The 24,427-nt window shown below is 46.2% G+C and overlaps 1 protein-coding gene across 2 annotated transcripts in view; it reads left to right on the forward strand.

Moving 5' to 3' along the window:
- Positions 1–6,645, forward strand: part of EEPD1 (endonuclease/exonuclease/phosphatase family domain containing 1) — a 109,309-nt gene extending 102,664 nt beyond the window's left edge. For both annotated transcript variants that reach the window (XM_055314804.1, XM_055314805.1), the window contains exons 7-8: positions 4,199–4,393; positions 5,973–6,645. In XM_055314804.1, coding sequence (XP_055170779.1) covers positions 4,199–4,393; positions 5,973–6,172 — 395 coding nt within the window. In that variant the 3' untranslated portion in view covers positions 6,173–6,645. The remainder of the gene's footprint in view (positions 1–4,198; positions 4,394–5,972) is intronic.
- The last annotated feature ends 17,782 nt before the right edge of the window (positions 6,646–24,427 follow it).

Consider the following 24,427-nt stretch of genomic DNA (forward strand, 5'->3'; position numbering starts at 1 on the left):
GAGTTGCCTCTTCCGGGTGTCTGTCCTGTCCCTTAGGCTGTCAGCGGTGGTGCATACTGAGGCACAGAAGACCACTGTAGCCCCTGTGTTCACGGAGCCCAGCCACCCCCGTGCATGGGGACCTCTTTGTCTCTTTGGGCCTACTGTGCACGTTCCACGGTATCGGCTAATGAGCTCTTCAAGCTTCTCTTGGATGGAAAGGATTAGGGGGAAAAAAAGTGCTGACGCCTTCCCCTGTGACAGGTCCTCCTGGGTTCAGCTGCCCTGGTGGCAGTGCCACCTGCAGATTTGCACGTGCCTGCCTCTGAAAGAGAGGCTGTTGGTGATGCACCTGTGAAAGTCCTGATTAGCACAAGTAGGCTTTTTCTCCCCAGTGGGACGCAGGTCGCACCGAAGGGGTCCTGGAGCTCTCAGAAAATCTTGGCTCCTTGGCAAGCCCATCTGGTGGGGGACTGGCCAGTGCTCACCTCACAGGGGGGCCCGGCGGCCGTGGTGACCGTCTGTGGCCACACCAGGCCCACAGCAGGGGCTCAGGGGCCAGGAGCGGACTCCCAGATAACCAGAGGAATTGAGAGCACACCGGGAAGAGCAGGGCTTCTGGAGGAAGTTGGCCCTCTGTTTCCAGGCTCTGGCCCAGCAATACAGAAAGTTTTCCTGGGTGAGGTTTCCTGGAAGGAAAGAAACGTTGAAAAAAAAAAAAAAAAAAAGGAAAGAAACGTTGACCCTGCTGTAAAGACGGGGATGTTGTCGGTTTGGCTCAGCTTTTCGGAGGCCGACCCCTCTCGAGGTGACGGTTGGCATCTGGAGGCTGGAATTCTCTTACACGCTCACCAGTATTCTTCGTTTTCGAAGCCTTTCGCGTGTTAGGGTGCCCCCCCCCTCATGTGGGCGACTCGTGAGGATCCAGCTGTAGAAACAATCCAGTCACATTCTAAATTCACATTTTAAAATGGTTTTTTGGTTGTGGTCAAGTGTACGTGACCTGGCGGTTACCATCGTCCCCACTTTTAAGGGTGCAGGTGGGTGGCGTGAAGTGTGCTCAGTGGTTCTACAACCGTGACGCTCATCCGTCTGCAGAACTTTTTCACCTTCCCGAGCTGGGAACTGTGCCCCAGCCCCAAGCAACCCCCTTCTCCTTTCCATCCCTATGAACTCGGCCGCTCCCGGTACCTCCCTGAAAGTGGGACCATGCAGTCAGTATCTGTCCCTTTGTTGCTGGCCCACTTTGCTTACCTTAGGTCTTTATGGTTCATCCACCATGTAGCGTGGACCAGAGTTTCCTTCCTTTTTCAGGCCAAATACTGTTTATTGTACGTCTATATGGCATTTTGTTTACCCACTTGGTGGTTGATGGACACCTGGGCAGTTTCGGTCTTTGGCTCTTGTGAATACTGTGGCTGCAAACAATCGCTTAGGCACCTCCCGTTTTGAACCAGGATGTGCTGGGACCAGCTTTCTACCTACTAGGAGTGTAAAAAAAAAAAAAAAAAGTCAGAGGTGTTTAAGCTGAGCTCCCCCATCCAAGAAGCATCTCTGGGGGAAATGGTTTGCCCACAGCTAGTTCCTAACCTAATTCAAAAGGATGGCCTGATAGCATTTGAAATCGGGGGACATTTCTGTTGTTCTCAACCTCAAGCGCTTCCTTATCTGTACACGGAAGCAGAAAGGGAAAATGCCAGTTCATGACTTCTCTGATAGCTTCTCACTGTTTTCTCTGACATCCGGAGAGCGAGCAGGTTCTGGTACCAAGTTGCCCAGGGGACTGTTGACCCACCGCCGGGCTGACCTTGACTTGTCCAGGTGTGGACGGTGACACATGTTCCCTGCGCCCTTGTGCTTATAACCAGGATCCAGTTGTTGCCCGGTGACCCCGCAGACGCAAGGATTCAGGAAGTGCTCCAGCCTGCCCAAGGTGCCAGGGCAAATTGATTATTAGCAGGCGAGGCTGAGCTAAAACAAAGGCTAAGCTCTTTATCCCAGGGCCTTCTATCAGAGCAAACAGAACCGATTTGATTAGCAAACTCTGGGCCTTTCTGCCTTGGCCTGGAATGTGCATCAGGGTTGACATCCGTGTGTGGCGTGCCAGTCTTCTGGTGGAATGCTCTTCTTTCAGACCCCACGGGGACTCGCTCCGTGAACTCAGCTAGCATGGGACAGTGTGCACAGTAATACCTGGCGTTGGGTTGGGCCACCCCTTGGGGGTACCAGCTCCTGCTGTTGCCCGTGGCATTCTGCGGACGTGGGGACTGTCTGAGGACATCAGCCCCAGACATTCCCCCCTCACGCCTGGGCACTAAGGAGCCCACCCCAGAAGGATGACTTTCTAGAATTCAGGAGATTATGGGACAACCTGCACACCTGTGGATTCTTAGAGGCAAGGACCGTATGACGTCCTCAGCAACACCGATTTAACGGAAAGCAGATGAGTCCTAAGAGACCTGGAGGTGCCCGTTCAGAAACGGGGCTGTTATTTTCATTCTTGAAGTTACGCAGAGCTGGGTGTGTTGACCTTTGACACCAGCATCTCTTCCTGATTTCAGAATTGGCTTTGTTGGCCCAGACGTTTTCAGGTCTGCGTCCCAGTGAAAACTTCTCTCATCGTGTGGGAACCTCCTGCCTTGTTTCTCACAACCTTCAGTGTTGCTATTTAATTAAGATAAGCCTCTTTCTCTTCCTTCCTTTCAAAAATTGTGTCTTAATTCTGGGGTTTTCCTTGTGCCTCATTCATGCGTTCATCGCATACGTGTTTATGGAGTATCTGCCCTGGTGCAGGCGCTGTTCCAGGCACGTGGGGTTTTGTGCTGAACAGCGTCCGCGTCCCCGTGGCTCTTCCATTCTAGCTCTTTGTGTAGAGCCCTGGACTTGAGGGCTGGCCTGGTGACTCGGGGCAAGCCTTTGAGCCTCTAGAGACTTAGCTCCTCACCTGTGCAGAAGACCCAATACCAGGTGAGGGCTCATGGGTGGGCCCTGGTCAGGTTCGCAGTGGTCAGGTATGAACGGTTTTCGAGTCTCCTTTCCCGTTGAGGTTGGCACTGATTTCTCAAGACCACGTGAGCTTGCCCTGCTTTGGGCACCAAGGTTGTTGAGATCTAGCGCAGAGGTACCATTACATCTCTTCCGGCCACGTGGTAGGGCCACAGGAGAGTGTCCCATCCCATCCCCTTCTGTCCCTCCTGGCCCCTGGCGATGGGGGGGGGGTGGGGGGGTCGTCTGCAGTGCACCAGTGCCCTCTGCTGGTGGCATCTCCTTTCACTCTAGATTTCTTTGCCTCTGGCCATTATTGCTGAAACATATTCGTGTCCAGGAACGCAAAAGACTTTGCTGAGTGTCTCAGATACCTGCGGCTCTCGTTTATGAACTGCTCTCCTGAAAGCCTCCCTTTGCAAGTTAGGACAGGAGCACTGCTCCCCACGGCGATGCGGTTTCCCCTGGAGGGAACCTCGAGACAGGAAGTGATGGTCAGAGATGATGGGAATCCCAGAGCCTAGCTGGGGTCCCTGATGTCCTCTCAGAATGTCTGCTCCCTCTGGGGAATACTTGGTGATGACTGCACTTACCCTAGTGTGCATCAGACAACGGTAGAAATGTTGAAAATACTTCAAAGAGAAATCCTCTCTCCTCTAGGCCCTCTGTGTCAGTCGGTTTGGGCTTACTTAGACCGACTGTATTGGTCTGGGGGGTTAGTCAATAGACATTTATTTCTTCACCATCCTGGAGGCTGGAAGTCTGAGAACAAAGTGTGTGCAGGGCTGGTTTCTCCTGAGGCCTCTTTCCTTGACCTGTCGGTGGCCACCATCCTTGTATCTTTGCATATTTTTCTCCACCGTGTCCAATGAATGTTTGTCAAGCTCTTGTTAAATATCTGGCTGAGACCCTCAGGTTTTTGTTTTTGTTTTGTTTTGTTTTTCCAGCCACAATTTTGCAACTCATGAGCTGGAACAGGGGTGATCTCTGCATCCCACAGCTCCTTTTCCTATTGTGTTACTGACCTACTTTTAAAGTTTTGTAGATATTTTGGCTTTTTGTTTGTTGCACAAGGCATTTAGAAAAATTGGTAGAATGAGAACCATAAGCCTTCCTGACCCTGGGGCTTCCAGTCAGAGAATCGAGATCCCTCCCACTTAGTGTGCCGCGATCAGTAGTGGGTTTACCTCCCACCATCTCCTAAGTGCCTGATTTTCTTTCTTCCCACCTCCAGGAGAAAAAGACATGATTGTTTTAGGGGACTTTGGCCAGGGTCCCGACAGCAGTGACTATGATATCTTGAGGAAAGAAAAATTTTACCACCTGGTCCCTGCGCACACCTTCACCAACATCAGCACCAAGAATCCCCAAGGCTCAAAGTCTCTGGATAACATCTGGATCAGTAAAAGCTTAAAGAAGGTTTTCACAGGTAAAGCAGACGTCGCTCATTCTTTCCCCTGTTCAGAAACGGGAGTTGAGAGAGACCTGTCTGGCCTGATGGTTCCAGATCCTTTGGTTTGATAACTCTGGTAAGGGGTTATCTTGCCTCCTCTAGGCATTTACAGGCTCACATATCGTTCAGGTGCCTATCTAACTATCATTCAAGCAGAGCCGCTCTGAAGAGTCTGGTGGGGGTTGGGAAAATAGTTAGAAGGCGTTCACTGACCTTCAGGTACAAATTCAGCGTGTCCCGGGCAAAGCTGGTTACGGGCCAACAGATACTGGCCCTGCGATGAGCTGATTGCTTTCTCTAACTTTAAGGACACTTAGTCATTGAGCAAACCTTCCTCAGGCCTCCTCACATCCAGGCCCCGTGGCGTGGCCTGTGGTTTCCTGCCACTGCCCTGAGGAGCAGCCACTGAGGCTGAGCGGACACGTGTCGAGCCTCGGGGTGGGGTGCGGGACGTGCTCAACACGAGGACCGGGCTGCGGTGGGTGGCTAACCTCCATGTGGCCCCGTGGCCCCCGCCACCCACAAACCAGTAACCTGCTGAGCGGACTTTGGGGCAGGAAACAGGCAGAAATATGACCGTGACCGTAATGTCTTTTGATGAACGGCGGGGACCGTGGTTCTCAGTCCTGCCTGGTGCTTTGCTAAGTGCCAACGTGTCCTACATATTATACCTCAGTGAGATGTTTACAATTTGTGCAAGTCCCAGTTCTGGGGTTCCCCTGTGGAAGCCTCACGGGCAGCCAGGGCTTAGGTCCTCAGGAGTAGAATTTCCAGTCCAGACTGTGTCACCGACTGCCTACACCTCTCTGGGTGCTGGTTGCCCATTGCACTGTGTGTGAGGGAGGAGCTGAAGGATGATGGAAGTGGGTCTCCGGGGGAGTGACAGTCACCAAACTAGGGGAGACATGGTTTGCAGAAAAGCACTGCTGGTCAGAGGCTGGGGTGGCCTGTCCAGGTGGCCAGGAGGGTCCCTGAAGACGACAGGGTTCTCATCGCAAGAGAACATGGAGCCAGGGGGAGGTTAGAAATCGTTTCCTCTGTCCCCTTGCTGCTAAGTTATGGAGGGTGATGTGCAGGGAGGAGCAAAAGAACCGAATAGACAGGCTTTTTCCAAAGAGGACGTGCAAGTTGCCGACATGTACGTGAAAAGACCCCAATGTCGCTGATCATCAGAGTGGGGGGGATGCAAATCAAAACCACAATGAGCTATCCCACCTTTGAGAGCTATTTGACGCTGCCTCAGGTTCATTCTTGCGGCTCAGATTAGAAGAAGTATATGGTGAGGAGGAGGCCAGCCGGAGGCTGGCAGGTGGGTAAATGAGCGGGGAGCGTAGACGCAGGGGGATTTCGGTGCCTCCAAGGTAGGCTAAGCCCTCACTTGTCCACCAAATCGAATTGGCCAAAACCTTTAGCTTGCCCGGCAAGCTGGGTGTCTGAGGGGTGTTGTCAGGGGGTGCTGGCTTGCAGACCTGCCGCAGAAGCTTCCAGCCGCCAGCCTGTGACCCCTCCCAGCCCCGGGCCTGATATCTGGCCCTCTCTTTCCCTGTCACTCCAGGTCACTGGGCTGTCGTGAGAGAAGGCCTCACGAACCCCTGGATTCCAGATAACTGGTCCTGGGGCGGAGTGGCCTCTGAACACTGCCCCGTGCTAGCTGAGTTTTACACTGAAAAGGATTGGAGCAAGAAGGAAGGCCCTCGAAATGGCAACGGGGTCACCTTGGAGCGAACCGAAGCCAACATTAAGCACGAGCGATGATGGCACCAGATCTCTTCCTCCGCCTCTGAGCCCGGAGCCCGGAGCTCCCCCTTCTAGAACATGCAGGCGGCCCAGCTGCGGTTTGGCCTTCAGCCTGACAGCACTAGCACCTGGGCTTCCACCTGCCTGATGCCTTTGTTTGTGGACGTTTTGGGACCTCTGGAGGGGGAGGGAGGTGCCGGATGGGCAACTGGCAAGCCCGGTGGGGGCTGAGCTGTCCTTGTCCTCTGTGGGTGCCCCTGGATGGCGCGTGCAGAGGACCGAGCTGGGGCTCCTGGGGCGGGAGCGGCCGTCCCAGGCCCCAGGCCCTGTCCGGGCCACGCCGGAAGCTCCCGTTGGTGACCACCAGTCCTCGATGCTCTGGCTGCAAATTACATAAAGCTTTTAACTGTGATGGAGCTGAGCACTCTTCTCAAACATTTTGAGTGGTGATTTTTAGTTTTGTTTTGAAAACAATAAACAGATGAACCTGACTGGTTGCGGTGAGAGTCCCGGGGGTGGGTTCCCGGCGGTGGGGACGTGTTTTGTGCCTGTGAGGCTGTGGGCCAGCGAGTCTGCCCCTTTACAGGCTCCCCCCACTTTGCAGAGGTGCCTCTCACACCCCCGTCGACCCCCTGAGATCACTATAAAATCTAGGGCTTTCTCCCTCCCCGCCTGTTCTTCATCTTCTGAGCCCCTTGCTACACTCTCGTGCATCGAGCACCTAGTCTGTGCCTGGGACAGTCTGTGCCTGGACATTCGGCACAGGCTCCCTTGGGCTGGACGAGAATTCCAACAGAATGATAGTGTTTCCTCCCTCCCTCCCCACCTACTTCAGTTTTCAATCTGATCCCTGGCCCAGAGCCGCCCTGTGGGGATTCTGAGGAATGTCTGTTAATTGTGGATCCACAAGAAGCAAAGCCTGGGAGTAGTGAGGGAAGAGGGTGTTTTGGGGGGTGGGGGGGGATAAGCACATGTGAACGGCCACTAGGCACCCTTCCCTTAGCTGGCATGGTTCTCCCTTAGATCTCCTGTGAGACCAGGATTATAACACCCATTTTACAGCCAAAGAAACTGAGGCTTTAGACAGCTTAACCTCCTACTGGTCACATACGCGGTGAGTAAACAGGTGGGATCCAGGCCCAGCCCGAAGCCCGTGCCCACGCGTCCATTCTGTGCTTGCCGGCGCCAGGGCTGAGAAAGTAGCCTCACTGGTGGTGAGAGTCCTGAGCCCAGATGATGGGCTACCTAGGCCACCATGGGGCCGAGGGTTTATTCCTCCCCCCACGCTGAGAACCTGCTGTGGGCCGGTACCCAGAAACCGTCGTCACCACATGCTGTGGACCCCGCAGCTCGGGGCCAGGGCCAGATGTGGTGGAAGCGGCCTGTTTTCCACCAGAGACCATCTTTTGGAACCCCTGGCTCCAAGAAGCGTCACCGATGATCATGGCCCCAGGAAGGAAGTCTTTGCTGGGCGTTCTGGGGCTGCCTGGGCATCAGCCGGCCGCTCCGAGGGACCCTCTCCAGCAGGAGGGTGAGTAGTGCCTCTCCCTGGGGCTCGGACTGTACAGCGGAGCACGGAGCCTGTGATTGCTGAGCTTTCACCAAAAGCACTGGAGTTAGAAGGAAGGGGGGGGAAGGGGGGCCTCCCAACCCAACTGAGCAGACCTCCTCTGGTGCCTCACCTCCACCAGCGCTCACCAGCCAGCCGCCCCAAATCCTTTAAGCCGGATTGCCTTTTGCACCAAAACGATGGAAAGAAAAGGCCTAAGTGAGAGGAGAGGGGAAGAGAAATCCAATTGCATGACCTTGATGAAGGTCATTCGGTTTGGGCTGGAGGCTGGGGGAGCTGAAAGCAGCAGCCACGCCTCACATGCAGAGTGGCCGGGCCTCGTGGGCTCCTGACATTCAAGCCTTGCTCAGGAAGCCTGATTTTGGGGGGGGGGGGTCCTCAGAGGGAGATGTTCTAGCCTCCGCCTTCTTGGTTTTTGCTTTTGGGGCATGGATTTGGCTTGTTTTCTGCTCGGTTTTGCCATCTTTAACTGAGATTATTTTAAAGGGTGGTTTTAGGTTTATAGGAGATGAGGGCAGAAAGCACAGAGTTCCCATACCCGTCCTAGAGTTCCCCTGTTGACATTAGCGAGGTGTCGTTGCTCCCACCGGTGAGCTAGCCTGGGCACGTTATCATCCACCAAAGTCCATAGTTCACAGTTGACTCTCTGTACACTCCGTGGGTTTCAACGAACGTGTGAAGACCGAAATCCGCTTTGCTCTGCTCTAAAAACCCTCTGTGCTCGCCTACTCATCCCCTCCCAGAGGCTCGCCCGGCAACCACTGGTCTTTCTACCGTCTCTGTAATTTTGCCTCTTCTAGAAGGCCGTAGAGTTGGTCAGTCTGTAGCCTTTTCAGGTTGACTTCTCTGAGCAACCTGCGTTTAAAGTTTCTGTCTTTTCACGGCCTGACGGCTCATTTCTTGTTATTGCTGAATCACAGTCCACTGGATAGAATTTGTCTGCACCCCCACCCCGCCTTCGAGTCATTTCTAAACCCTATGCTTCTCCAGACTTTCCTCCCACCCCGTCCCCAGCAACGTCCGCAGATGTGACATTTCCATCCCTTCTTTCCTCCTCATTATTTTCTTCCTTCTCCTATAGTCCTCCAGGATTGTTCGAGAAGGGGCCCAACTGCGGAGCCACTGTGTCGTAAAAGCCAAGAGGAGCCCCCTGATGCGGAGCTGGGTTTCCAGAGGGTGGGTTCGGACAGGAGAAGTGAAGGATTAAGTGCTAGGGGACCCGAAAGCCCCAGGCACCAAGTGGAAGCCCTGGTGTCCTCCCTGGGTCACTCTATCACAGGGGCACCACGGGCGAGCAGAGCCCCTCCCCTCCTACCTCGATGGAACCTTCCTCTCCTGACCATCGTCCCATGAGAGGTCCTGTGATCGGAGAGCTCCCCTCCTCTCTGTGCAGAAGGCGGTCAGCGGGGCCCAGGGCCATCTCTCTGAGCTCTGCTGCACCAGCCCTGCCCTTTTGCTGTCACCACACGTAGCAGGGGTGACTCAGAAGGCAGCCAGAAGCCCTCCTGTGCCACAAATAATTAGGCCCCAGCTAGGACTCCCTCACTACTATTCGGGAAGATGTCAAGGGAAGCAAAAACAGGAGTGGCCCTCAAGAGAGGGCTGCATTCTGCCAAAGCCGGAGGGATGTCATTTTTTTATTTTCTTCTTTGCCTTTCTTTGGATCTAGTGGTTTGGAGCCCACCCCCATCCCCCCGCCCGCTCCCCTGCAGATCCCATCCCACTCGAGTGAGTGAGAACCCAGCCAGGCGGATGTCTCCGCCATCTGTGGAATGGGAGGTAAGTGCACGTCACATGCCGCAGGGTTTGCTTTCCAAGGAGAGGAAGTAGTGGCCTCGGCGCCACTCAGTTACCTTAGGCTGGCTCTTGTGTTTAAATAGTCCTTGGCCACGCACACTGGCTCCTTAACCTTCCTGAGCACTTGACACTTCCAACTGCTCTCTTCCTCAGAAGGGCCCAGAGAGGTCGGTGCTATTGTCTGCATTTCTCTTACAGATGAAGGAACCGAGGCACAGAGAAGGTAAGTGACGGGGGCTCTGGTCTCACCGTGGTGAGGAGTGCACTTGGTCTGGAACACGTCAAGCCGACCCGTCGGGCTGTGGACATCAGTGGCCCTGACAAAGGCAGGTGGGACTAATGCCAAAGGGACAGGCCGGGGAGCTTTTGCTGTGGCTTCCTGCTTTCTGGAAACCTCTTGGAAGGCTGAGGAGCTGAGGGTGACCTAGGCCTTGGCCTTTCCTTGGCAGCACACAGACCGAGGGAAGCAGGTGGGAGAGAGGCAGGGTGGCCAGGTCCCCTCGCCGCTGCAGGCCAGCAGGCCAGGCGCAACCCGAGACAGCAGGACGAGCTCTGAAGGCACCGGGAGCTGTGGTCTGGCACATCCTGGCTCCCCTGGCTCACCTCCTGGGGTGTCTCCAGCTCCTCCCTTTTTGTCCCATGGGTGCCTGGGTGGCCTGCTTGGGCTTGGTAACCTGGGCAGCTCAGATCCGAGCAGTGAAGGTCAAGGGCCTGTGAAAGAGCATCAGGAAGGAGGGTGCTGCTTTGTGTCTGGAGAGCCCTGACCTTGAGGGGCAGTGGTTCCTGGGGGCCGGGTAGGAGGGGCCGGGGGAGAGGGCGAAAGCCTCAGAAGCCCTTCCGCATCTGCTTGTGTCTTCCTGAGTTTGGGCTCAGGCCCCGTGAGGCAGGTTTCACGTGGTGCCTGTGGTCGTGGGGATGCTCCATAGTGTCTGCTGAGCAGGCTGGGCTCCAAGCAGTAGTCAGGGTTGGAGGATGGACTTGCCCTGGCGCCCTGCTGACTTCCTTTATGATCAATTATTTATTTGTTTATTTATTTTAAAGATTTTATTTACAAGAGAGAGAGAGAGGCAGAGTCACAGGCAGAGGCAGAAGCAGGCTCCATGCAGGGAGCCCAACGTGGGACTCGATCCTGGGTCCCCAGGATCACGCCCTGGGCTGAAGGCATGTGCTAAACCACTGAACACCTGGGCTGCCCGATACATTATTTAATTAAATGTTTGGGGGGGCTGCGGGGAACATCAAGGACTTCGGTTTTGCCGTGGGGAGTGCGATTGGCCTCCCTCATCGTGTGATCTGGGCAGAGCCCGCTTGGCCGCGGAGGAAGGTGTCCGGCAAGTGGGCCCAGGCCCGCTGGCTTCCTGGGGTGGATTCTTCCTTCGGGTTCTGAGATGTGCCGCGATGGTGTTCTTAGAGATTCCAGAGATGGCTTTGCCCGGAAAGAAGGACCAGGACGCCGTCCCCATTCTGTAAGGAATCCTATGCATTTTCCTGGCTATACAAATCTCCACTCCCCTTCACCGACTCCAAGCTCGAGGCCAGGGAGGAGGCGATGCCAGGATGAGGTCCACTATGCCACAGACTCGCTGGGTGCTGCTGGGCACACTGACAACTGCATTTCCCTGGCCCGCGCTTCGCCTTTTGCTCTAAAGGGTTACGTCTGCCCCAGCTACCCAACAAAGGGATTTTCTCTCTGGGGTCATGGGCCTCCCACTTCGGTGCATGGAGTCTCCCAGGAGCTTTCTGGCCAGCAGGTTCCTTAGCCCTAACCCAGGGAGCCCGACGATGGGACTGCTGATTAGGTCTGGCCTGTGGCCCAGCTGGATTGGTGAAGGTGCCCTGAGGTTCAGACTTTGAGAAACCCCCGTGTGTGGGGAGGGGATGTTTAGGTGCCTAGAAATGTGGCTGAGCCTATGTACATAATCTAAAGATGGAGCATCAAGAAGAAATATGGTAGTTTACCAGAATCTTCGTGTGGCTTTTCAGGACTCGGTGAGAGATTCCATCAGTGGGGGCAGTACCTGGAAGAGTCCATGGTGGAGGCCAGCAGGAGCTGAACGAGCGGACAGGCTACTGTGATTGTGTGACGAAGGGTCTGAGCCCTCGGCTGGCGGAGGCCGACAGGGGCTTTTCATCACTTCAGGTACCAAAACACAAGGCCAGGTCTCAAAAGGTAAATCCTCACTATTTGTAAAACTGGTAAACAGCTGGAGCTCTAGGAATTTGTCTAACTTTTCTGCTGAATTTTTCTGAACATCGTTCTTCATCACTCGCTTATTCATATTTAAATTACCAGAGGATCGGGACACCTGGGTGGCTCAGAGGTTGAGCATCTGTCTTCGGCTCAGGGTGTGATCCTGGGGTCCTGGGATCGAGTCCCGCATCGGGCTCCCTGCATGGAGCCTGCTTCTCGCTGTCTGTGTCTCTGCCTCTCTCTCTCTCTCTCTCTCTGTCTCTCATGAATACATTTAAAAAAATAGATTACCAGAGAATTTTTTACAGGTCCGACCTGGGCCCGCATGCGAGCAGCAGTCAGACCGAGTGGTTTGGGTGCTGGGGGCAGCTAGGCTCAGTGAACATGCGGGAGGATCAGACCCGAGAGCCTTCGCAGGCAGCTTCCCGACGGACCCTGCAGGCAAGGGCACCAGTTCCCATCCTCAACCTCCAGTGTGTTCACATTCTCAAAGCCTTGGCTTGTCCCTGACAAATCTAGTCACTTATCTAACCCCTAAACGCCTCAGAAGCTTGCCCACCAGCCCTTGGGGATCCCAGTTTATAGGTATATTTACCTGGGGTTATGGGGTCAAGAAGGAGAAGGCCTCTGTGTGTTTTCCAGTGTTTCACTGAAGACGGTCCAGAAGCTTAAAGGGCTTGAGGGGTGCCTTGTTACCGGGTGTCTGGGGCGTGGGGAAGCCCTGAAGACGCCACAGAGGTGTGGTACATCAAAGCACAGGGGGGCTGAGGTCAGAAATTGTGAATTCCCTAGCCTGGCCTGTGATCCAGAAACAATGGGGACCTCGGTCTGTGAGCCACTGTTAGCTGGTGAGCCGAGAAGTCTCTTTGGTGAGAGGATCTGGTATCTTTCCCCAGTATCTCCTCCCTTATTTCTCTAAAGGGAAAAAGCTCATTGTACCGAGAAGTGTCTGGGTATTTGTGTTAGGAAGCTGTGGTGAGATTAAAAAAGCAGCTGAATCTCCCATTGCTCTCCCCTTCGATAGAGGTTGCGTTTCAGACGCGTTAAATGTTATCGAAGCTACCTCTCAAGACTGTAAATTGTATTTAACATGCTTCAGCATGTGACACACTTCGTGTATTTGTATATACAGAGTCTGTATATTGGTTTTTAGCCCAGCTCAAGGGATTTTTAAGGCAAACTGGTTAGCGAGAGATTTGGACACCAGAGGGTGCACCTGACTTTGGAATAGGACGGCGAGAGCCTTCAGGAACTCCTTCTCTTGAGCTCTTGGAAGGGATCTACAAATCTTTCCTAGAAGAATTGCGCTGGCTTAAAGTCGGAGTGTAGGTCTGGGTTTAGCTGGGAGCGTTAACTGGCAAGATGGATCATCTAGAGGGCCTCCAGCCTGAAATAAAATAAGGCCCGAAGGAGCCAGAACAGAAGGGAAAAAGAGCTCGTGGCCCCTCTAGTGGGCAGCGGTGGAGCGGCATCAAATTCACTCCAGCGCTCAAATAACACTGTAAAGAAAGTTAGGTCTTCCGAGATCCGGGAAGGCCCATTTACCTGTCAGATCCAAGATACTTAATTCCCTGGGAGAAACACGGTGATTAATCAGGGAAGCACCGCAACTATGATAGAGGTTATTTTTAAAGAGCAAAAGAAACAAATGTGGCTTATCTAAATTTCAGATATTTAATCCTGTGATAATCACGTATTTGCTGCTCTTAAGACCTTTGATACAAATGGTGTTTGGGATTTTTTTCAGGTTTATCTAATCCCCATATGGGAAAAAATAATCTCCAGCGTTCTACAATGTCATGAAATTATCACTCACTGAAATTTCACCTATTTTTTTAAAAGATTTTATTTATTTATTTATGAGAGACAGAGAGAGGGAGAGAGAGAGAGAGGCAGAGACACAGGCAGAGGGAGAAGCAGGCTCCATGTAGGGAGCCCAATGTGGGACTTGATTCCAGGACCCTGAGATCATGACCTGGGCCAAAGGCAGGCACCCAACTGCTGAGCCATCCAGGCATCCCCTTTTTTTTTTTTTTTTTTTAAGAATAAACCCTCATAACTTTAAAGAGTTCATACCTTAGAATAATCTGATACCTATTAAACAGAAAAATCAAAATAAAAAAAATACGTATGGTGATCTATTGATGCTAACAATAAAGCAGAGTGGTTTTTTTGCATATTTGATTATATATGCATAAAATATCTCTGGGTCACAGCACACATACAAATAGTGAAGCTGGTTTTCTTGTTTTACCAAGTTTTATTTGAGATATGAATTTTTTTAAAAGATTTTATTTATTCATGAGAGACACAGAGAAAGAGGCAGAGACACAGGCAGAGGGAGAAGCATGCAGGGAGCCTGATGCGGGACTCGATCCCGGGACTCCAGGATCACGCCCTGGGCCGAAGGCAGACATTCAACTGCTGAGCCACCCAGGTGCCCCAAGATATGATTCATATGTGACATTAAGGTGCACGCTGTGATGACTTGATACGTTTATATATTATGAAATGATTGCCACGATAGACTTAGTTAACACCTCTAGCACCACATAATTACCGTTTCTTTTCTGTGGTGAGAGCATCGAAGCTCCACCTTCTTAGCACCGTCCAAGTACGTAATAGAGTATTGAGAACTATGATCACTTTGCTGTACCTTAGATCCTTCAGAACTAATTGGAAGTTTGTATCCTTTAACCAACATCTCCCCAGCTCCATCCCCCGGTAACCATTATTTTATACTCTGTTTCCATGAATTTACCTTTTTTTAGGTAAATTTTATATCACATATAAGTGATAATCATACAGTATTCGTCCTTCTCTGATAGATTTCATCTAGCATGATGCCTCCAAGGCCCATCCACGTTGTTGCAAATGGCAGGATTTTCTTCTTTCTGGTGCCTGATTGATATTCCTGTGTGTGTGACAGCCATTCATCTTCTGACAGACATTTAGGTTATTTCCATATCTTGGCTATTGTGAATGACGCTGCAGCCAAGATATGGAAATAACCTAAATGATATGCAACTGAATTGAATTTAAATTAACTGATTGAATTTAATTTTTTAAAAAAATACCCTATTTTTATTTCCTTTGATTATATACCCAGAAGTGGGATTTCTGGATCATATATGCTAATTCTATTTTTAATTTTTTGAGGGAGTTTCCTCAAAAAACTCCCTACTTATTTTCCATACTTGTACTGATTTACATTCTCATCGATAGTATACAAGTCCCTTTTCTCCTTATCTTTGCCAATACGTGTTATCTCTTGTCTTTTTGGTAGTAGCCACTCTAATAGGTACGAGGTGATATCTCCTTGTGGTTTTGATTTGCATTTCCCTAATGATTAGGGATGCTGAGGTCTTTTCACATATGTTGGCAATTTGTCTTCTTTGGAAAAAATATCTAGTTCTTTTGCTCATTTTTAAATCAGATTGTTTTTTTTTTTTTTTGCTATTGAGTTGTGTGAGCTCCTTGTATATTTTGGATATTAACTCCCTATCAGATATATGATTTGCAAATACTTTCTCCCATTCCATAAGTTGTCTTTTCATTCTGTTGTTTCTTTGGCCGTGCAGAAGCTTTTTGGTTTGATGTAACCCCACTTATTTATTTTTGCTCTTGTTGCTTCTACTTTTGGTGTCCTATTCCACCAAAAAATATATATATATTTATATATATTTTTATATATATATAATTATATATATATTACCAAGATCAATGTCAAGGAGCTTTTCCCCTATGATTTCTTTTAGGATTTTTATGGTTTCGAGTCTTGTGGTTAAGTGTTTAATTTATTTTGAGCTAATTTTTGTGAGTGATCTAAGATAGACATCCAAATTCATTCATCTGCATGATCTGGCTTTCCCCAACACTAATTATTGAGTAGACTGTCCTTTTCCCATTGAGTGTTCTGGCTCTCCATTCTGTTCTATTGGCCTGTGTGTCTATTTTTATGCCCATATCATACTGTTTTGATTACTGTCATTTTATAGTATAGTTCGAAATCAGGAAGTACGATACCTCTGGCTTTTAGTTCTTTATCAGGATTGTTTTGGGTCTTCAGGGCCTTTTGTTCTGTATGAATATTAGGATTATTTTTTTTTCTGGTTTTGTGGGAAAAAAAATTCACTGGGTCCTGGGCTTTTCACACCAGAATTTTGATAGAGATTGCATTGAATCTATAGATGGCTTTGGATAGTATGGACAATTTAACCATATAAAATCTTCTGATCTATATACATGAATTATCTTTCCATTTATTTGCATCTACTTCAATTTCTTTACTTCTATTAACATTGGACTTAGTCTGTTTTTCTACTTTCTTGAGGTGTAAAGTTGGGTTGTTCAGGATTTTATTAAAATCAGTGTTAGCATTTATCATTATACACATCTCTCCTAGAACTGCTTTTGCTGGATCCCATAAGTTTTGGTATGTTGTATTCCCATTTTCATTTGTTTCAAATATATTTTTAAAATTTCCCTTTGATTTGTTCTTTGGCCCGTTGGTTGGTCAGGAGCATGTTGTTTAATTTCTACATATTTGTGAATTTTCTAGTTTTCTAGGAGGAATCCCATTGATAATTTCTAGTTTCATACCATTTTGGTCAGAAAAGATACTTGGTATGATTTCAATCTTCTTAACTTTGCTAAGACTTGTTTTGTGTGCACTTGAGAATAATGTGTATTCTGTTGTTGGATGGGGTGTTGTGTGTGTGTGTGTGTATTAGGCCATTTCTGCCTGAAGTGTAGTTTAAGTCCATCGTTTCCATATTGATTTTCTGTCTGGATGATCTATCCATTGTCGAAAGTGGAATATTGAAAGTCTCCTGTTATTGTATTGCTGTCTATTTCTTTATTCCTGTGTATTTGTCTAATATGTTTAGGTGCTTTAATGCTGGGTACTTTTACAACTGTAATATCCTTTTGAATTAATCCCTTTATAATTACATGATGATCTTCTTTGTCTTGTTTACCATTTTGAGCTTAAAGTCTATTTTGTCTGATATTTGTTACCCTTGCTCTCTTTTGGTTTATACTTGCATGGGATATCTTTTTCCCTACCTTCACTTTAGGCCTATGTCTGTCCTAAAGGCTGAAGTGAATCTGTTACAGGCAGCATGTAGTTGGATCTTGTTTTTTATGTCTATCCTGCCCGTCTGTGCCTTTTGTTTGGTATGATTATTGATAGGTAAGGATTTATTAATACCATCTTAATGTTTTCTAGCTGTTTTGTATTTTCCTTATTTCTTATTTCCTCTCTTCTTTCATTTGTAAATTGGTTTTCCATAGTGATATGCATTGATTCATTTCTCTATCTTTTTTAAATCTTTGTAGGCTTTTGCTTTGTGGTTAATGTAAAATTTACATAAAACTTAGCTATAACAGTCCATTTATGTTGATAGCAACTTCAACTGCATCCAAAAACTCTATCCTTTTACTCCTCCCACTTTTGCATTTTTGATGTCATAATTTATCTGTTTATATTGTGTATTCATTAACGAGCTATTGTAGTTACTTTTAATACTCTTGTCCTTTAACTAGTCTTACATGATTGATACACAACCATATTACAACAGTATTCTGAATTTGACTAAATACTTACTTTTACTAGTGTGTTACTAATTACTTTTATTTCAACTCAAATTCCTTTCAATATTTACAGACTTTTAAAATTATTTTTTATGTCTTCAAGTAGACTATAATTATAATTGGTTAAGCAAGACTGACATAAAAACAACTGCAAAGCAAAGTGCCAGGGACATGCATTACAGGGCAATAAAAGCATTCTAGAGAAGGAGTTGTCAGGTTGGTATAATTAGAAGATGTAGAGTGGTAAGAGCACAGTAGAAAAGGGCTGAGCCATCATAAGGATGGATGGAAATCTGATTTAGAAGGGAACAAATGCAGAAAAATACAAAATGCTGCTGTTTAAAATTCATCTAAATTTATGTGATTCTATAGGATTCCAGTGATTTGAAGGTAGACTTTAAAGCATCCTGTGGAAATCACGGAATCCACCTTCATGGTGCAAACGCATGACAGACTCAATCTGTTCCTAAGGTGGAACTAGACTGGCAACATGGAACAGCTACCCAATAATAATATAAGTTGATATCAACACTGCTATTGGAATTTTACTGAGTCAGACTTTTCAAAATCAGTTTCTTGAATCCACCAGACTAAGTTCCTTATGACAGAACTTGATCCCTACATTACATAATTGTACCAAGTAAGATACTTGGTATAAGCAGAGTCACCGAGTCCCAGTGGGTTCAAATGAAATATCTCAATTCAATGTCTAGATAAGTTTTCTTGAAGCACAGTTTTTATTTTCTCATTCCTTAGTTCAAAAAACAAGGGATGCCTCCTAAATCTAAGATAAGCTTGCTGAACTTGCTGACCTTCAAAAGTCCTTCCACACTCCTATTCACTTTTTAAAAATTTAATTCCAGTGGTATATTAGTTTCAGGGGCACAATATACTGATTCAACAGTTCTATATATTACTCAGACGTCATTGTGATAAGTGTACTCGTAATACCCTTCATATTTCACTCATCTCCCCTTCCCTACTCTCCTCTGGTAACCATCAGCTTGTTCCCCATATTTAAATGTGATTTTTTGGTTTGTCTTTTTTCTCTTTGTTTTCTTAAATTCCACATGTGTGATGAAGTCATATGGTACTTGTCTTCTCCTGACTCATTTCATTTAGCGTTCAGCAAGTTCTAGATCCATCCATGTTGTTGCAAATGGCAAGATTTCATTCTTTATTATGACTAATATTCCTTGTATATGTTTACCACATCTGCTTTATCCATTCACCTATATCACTGGACACGTGGGTTGCTCCCATATTTGGCTATTGATAGTATACGTTTATTGCCATTTTGTTACTTGTTTTATGATTGTTTTTGTAGTTCTTTCTTCCTTCTCTTGCCCTCTTCTCTCAGTTTGCTGGCTTTCTTAGTGATATACTTGGCATCTTTTCTCTGTATTGTTTGCATATCTGTTTTTCATTTGTGGTTAACATTAGGTTTATATATGACATCTTATGTACACAGCAGTCTATTTTGAGTTGATGGTCACTTAAGTTAGAATCCATTCTGAAAGCATTACATTTTTATTCCTCCCCCTCCCATACATTTTAGTATATGGTGTCATACTTTACATTTTTATTTTTTGAATCTCTTGACTGATCTTTACGAATATACTTGTATATTTTTACTGCTTTTGTGCTTCCTGTTTTTCTTACCCCTGCTTATGGTCTTTCTTTTCGCTCGAAGAATCACTGTTAACATTTCTTGTAAGGTTGGTTTTATGGTCATGAAACCCTTTAACTTGTGTTTGTCTGGGAGACTTGCTCCATTCTGAATGATAGCCTTGCTGGATAGAGTATCTTAGTTGCAGGTTTTCTTTTATCAATTTGAATATATCATACCACTTCTTGCCTACAAAGTTGCTGCTGAAAATCAGCTGATAACCTTATGGGGTTTCCCTTGTGTGTATCTTGCTTTCAAAATTCTCTCTTGATCTCTGCTTTTTGCCATTTTAATTACTATGCATCTTACTGTGGACCTCCTTGGGCTGGAGGCTTTCTGTGCCTTCTGGATCTGGATTTCTGTTTCCTTCTCCAGATTTCTGACGTTTTCAGCTATTATTTCTTCAAATAAATTTTCTGCACCCTATCTCCCTCTTTTTCTTCTGGGATCCCTATAATGAGAATATTAAAAGACATGATGGTTATACTGGGTTCCTTTCATCTGTTTTCATTTTTTACTTTTTCTCTCTCCTGTTTAGCCTTACTCTGTCCTTCATGTTGCTGATCTGTTCTACTTCCTCTAGTCTACCATTTATTCCCTCTAGTGTATTTCTTTTTTTTTAATTTTTTTAATTTTTATTTTATTTATGATAGTCACACAGAGAGAGAGAGAGAGAGAGAGAGAGGCAGAGACACAGGCAGAGGGAGAAGCAGGCTCCATGCACCAGGAGCCTGACATGGGATTTGATCCCGGGTCTCCAGGATCGCGCCCTGGGCCAAAGGCAGGCGCCAAACCGCTGCGCCACCCAGGGATCCCCCTCTAGTGTATTTCTAATATCAGTTATTGAGTTCATCTTTGGTTGTGTTTTCTATCTCTTTGCTAAGGGTCTCACTGAGATCCTCCACTTGTTCTCAAGATCAGTGAGTATTTTTATGACCACTAATTTAAATGTTCTCCATTTTGTTTAGCTATTTTACTGTGATTTTGTCCTGTTTTTTTATTTAGGAGATATTGTCTCCTCATTTTGTCAATTCTCTGTTAGGAAAGTCAATATGTCTCCTGCTCTTGAGAGTAGTGGCCTTATGAAGAAGAGATCCTATAGTTCCCTGCAGTGCAAACGTCCCTGTTTACCAGAACCTGGTGCTTTAGGGGTGTCTCCTGTTTGTGTTGTGTATGCCCTACTGTTGGGGCTGAGCCACATTTGCCTTCAGTCTAGTCATCTGCAACGGCTCTATTTCCCTGGTTGTGGGCAGGGTTTTGTCCCTGTGTTGTTAGTGGGCTAATGTGGGGACACCTTGGGCTTGACCTGGGTGAGACCAGGTGTTTGCCAGAGCTGTGGTAGCATTAAACTGCCATGTGCTTTACCTGTGTTGTCTCCTGAGCAGCTTCTGTTGGTGGGCAGGGCCTGGAGTCAGATCAGTTATCTGCCCCTACCCATAGCTGGATTTGTAGTGTGACTGGTATATGTGATTATCTTCCCCTCTCCCCAGCGCAGGAGTCACTTTCGGTGGTGCTGGCCACTGTTGGGGTTGCTCGCACCCTGCCAGACTTCTGACAATGCTTTGGATGGTCACCTGCCAAAGGCATGTTGGAGGGGGCAGGTCTGCGGGAGAGTACAGGGGTGGGTCATGCAGTGCCAGGACTAGTCCACTGTGAGGTGTGGTATTAGCAAGCTAGGTGAGAGTGTTCATGCTACACTGGTTTCCATTAAGTGTCTGTGTATCTAGGCTGGGATGCAGTGGTGAGAGAAATGGTACCTACAAACTCTTTGGTTCTTGAAGAAGTATCCAAAAGATCCCTGCCCCTCCAGCACACACTCTGAGATTAGGAAATAAATCTCCTTCCTGTGTACCCAAGGCACTTTTCAAACTGCTGCTTCTATGCTGTATCTCCACAGGGCTGTTTGTTGTGCTATCTCTTTAAGGGTGAGGACTCAGTTTCCTATTGCCCTCCAAGCACACTGATTTTTTAATATTCCAATGTTAAGTCTCACTGATTATAAAATCAAAGTCAGGCTCTTTTGGTTTTCAAAACTGTTACTGGGATTCCTTTTTCTCCACATCCTCACATTGTTTATGTTTTCGACTGATAATGATCTTATCTCATTGTACTTTTGATTTGTATTTCCCTGATAATGAGTGATGTTGAGCATATGTCTGTTGGCTGTCTGTATGTCTTCTTTGGAGAAATGTCTGTTCATGTCTTCCACCCATTTTATTTGGATTATTTGTTTTTTAGATATTGAGTTGTGTTGGTTCTTTATATATTTTTGGATACTAATCCTCTATTGGATGTGATTTGCAAATATTTTCTCCAATTCATTAGGTTGCCTTTGAGTTTTGTTGTTTCCTTCACTGTACAGAAACACTTTATTCTGATATAGTTATAATAATTTATTTTTGCTTTTATTTCTCTTATCTCATGAGACCTATCTCGGAAGATGTTGCTATGACTGATGTCAGAGATTACTGCCTATGCTCTCTTCAAGGGTTTTTATGGTTTCAGGTTTTACATTTAAGTCTTTAATCCATTTTCAGTTTATCTTTGCATATGGTGACAGAAAGTGGTCCAGTTTCATTCTTTTGCATGTGGCTATCCAGTTTTCCCAACATCATTTATCTTTTTCCCATTGTATATTCTTGCTCTCTGTCGAATATTAACTGGCCATGTAATTGTGGAGTTCTTTCTGGGCTTTCTGTTACATTAATCTATGTGCCTATTTCTATGCCAGAACCATAGTGGGTTTCTGTTGCTGCTGCTGTTGTAAAGTTTTTATTTTTATTTTTTTAGTAATCTCTACACCCAGTGTTGGGCTCAAACTCATGACTCTGTGATCAAGAGTCACGTGCTCTTCCAACTGAGCCAGCAAGGTGCCCCACCAGTGTTTTAATTACTGCCACTTTGTAATATAACTTGAAATCTGGAATTGTGATACCTCCGGTTTTTTCTTTTTTCAAGGTTGCTTCAGCTATTCAAAGTCTTTTGTGGTTTTATACCAATTTTAGGATTATTTATTCTAGTTTGGTGAAAAAATGCTATTGGTATTTTGATACAAATTGCATTAAATCTGTAGGTTGCTTTGGGTAGTATAGACATTTTAATTAACATTGTTTCTTCTTCCCAAAAAACAATGTTTCTTCTTCCAATCCAAGAGCATGGAAGTCTTTCCATTTCTTTGTGTCATGTTTAATTTCTTTATTCTGTGTTTTGTAGTTTTAAGAGTACAGGTCTTTCATCTCTTTAAGTTTATTCCTATTTTATTGTTTTTGGTGCTATTGTAAATGGGATTCTTTTTCTTAATTTCACCTTTTTTTTTTAAAGATTTATTTATTTATTTATTCATAGAGGCAGAGAGAGAGGCATAGACACAGGCAGAGGGAGAAGCAGGCATCATACAGAGAGCCTGACGTGGGACTTGATCCAGGGTCCCCGGGATCACGCCCCGGGCTGCAGGCGGTGCTAAACCGCTGCGCCCCTGGGGCTGCCCTAATTTCACTTTCTGCTGTTTCATAAGTGTATAAGAATGCAACAGATTTCTGTGCAGTGATTTTGTGTCCTTTGACTTTACTGAATTCATTTATCATTCTAGTAGTATTTTGGTGGACTCATAAGGGTTTTCTATATACATTATCATATCATTTGCCAGTAGTGAAGTTGTACTTCTTCCTTACCAATTTCGATGTCTTTTATTTCTTTTTCTTGTCTGATTGCTGTGACTAGGACTTCCAGTATACTCTGTTGAATAAAAGTGGTCAGTGTACATCCTTGTCTTGTTCCTGATCTTAGGGGAAAAGCTGTCATTTTTTTCCACTGAGGATGATATTAGCTGTGGATTTTTCAGAGAAGGCCTTTATAATGTTGCAATGTGTTTCCTCTGGGCGTACTTTGTTGAGGAGTTTTATCATGAATGGATGTTGTACTTTGTCAAATGCTTTTTCTGCATCTATCAAAATGATCATATGATTTTTATTCTTATTGACGTATCACATTGATTGTTTTGGGAATAATGAACTTCCCTTGGGTCCTGAGAATAAATCCAACTTGATAATGTGTATGATTTTTTAAATGTATTATTGGATTTTGTTGAGGGTTTTTGCATCTATACTCATGAGAGATATTAGCCTGTAGTTCTTTTTTTATGTAGTTTTTTTTAATTTTTTAAATTTATTTTTGATAGTCACACAGAGAGAGAGAGAGGCAGAGACACAGGTGGAGGGAGAAGCAGGCTCCATGCAGGGAGCCCGATGTGGGATTCGATCCCGGGTCTCCAGGATCACGCCCTGGGCCAAAGGCAGGCGCCAAACCGCTGCGCCACCCAGGGATCCCGCCTGTAGTTCTTTTTGTGGTGTATTTGATTTTGGTATCACCCTCATAGAATGAATTTTGAAGTTTTCCTTCCTTTTGTATTTGTTGGAATAGTTTGAGAAAAATGGTTCTCTAAATGTTTAGTAGAATTTGCCTGCCATCTGGTACTGAACTTTGCTTTTGGGGGGAATTTTTAAATTACTGATTGAATTTCATTGTTGGTACTTGGTCCATTCAAACATCCTTTCTTCTAAGTTGTCCAATTTGTTGGCATAGAGGTTTTTCATAATATCCTCTTACAGTTATCTGTATTTCTGTGATGTTGGTTGTTATTTCTCATCTTGCATTAGTAATTTTATTTGGGTCCTCTTTCTTTTTCAATAGTCTTGCTATAGGTTTATCAATTTTGATGATCTTTTCAAACAACTAGCTCCTGGTTTTATCAATATGTTGTTTCTTAAGTTTCTGTATCACTTATTTCGTTCTGATCTTTATTATTTCCTTCCTTTTGCTGGGTTTGGGTTTTGTTTCTTCTTCTAACTCCTGCAGGTGTAAGGTTAGGTTGAGATTTTTCTTCCTTTTGAGGTAAGCCTGTATTTCTATGAACTTCCCTCTTAGAAGCAATTTCGCTGCATCCCAAACATTTTAGACTGTTGTGTTTTCATTTTCATTTGTTTTCATGTAATTTTTTATTTCTTCTTTGATCACTTGGTTGACCCATTCATTCGTCAATAGGATGTTACATAAGTTCCATGTATTTGTGCTCTTTCCCAATTTTTTCTTCTGGTTGATTTCTAGTTTCATACCATGATGTTCAGAAAAGATATAAATGGTATGACTTTAATCTTTTTGAGTTTGCTGAAGCTTGTTTTATGGCCTAATACGTGATCTATTCTGGAGAATGCACTTGAAAAGGAAGTGTATCCTGCTGTTTTAAAATGGAATGTTCTGAATGTGTCTGTTAAATTCATCTAGTCCCCTGTGTCATTCAAAGCCACTGTTTCCTTGTTGATTTTCTACTTGGATGATCTGTTCATTGATGTAAATGAGGTGTTAAAAATCTCCTACTATTTTTGTATTATTATTTCTATTTCTGTTTTTAAACTGTTTTATGTATTTAGGTGCTCCCATGTTGGGTGTATAAAT

The sequence above is a fragment of the Nyctereutes procyonoides genome, unplaced genomic scaffold (assembly GCF_905146905.1).
Source record: "Nyctereutes procyonoides isolate TBG_1078 unplaced genomic scaffold, NYPRO_anot_genome, whole genome shotgun sequence".
NCBI classification, from domain to species: domain Eukaryota; kingdom Metazoa; phylum Chordata; class Mammalia; order Carnivora; family Canidae; genus Nyctereutes; species Nyctereutes procyonoides.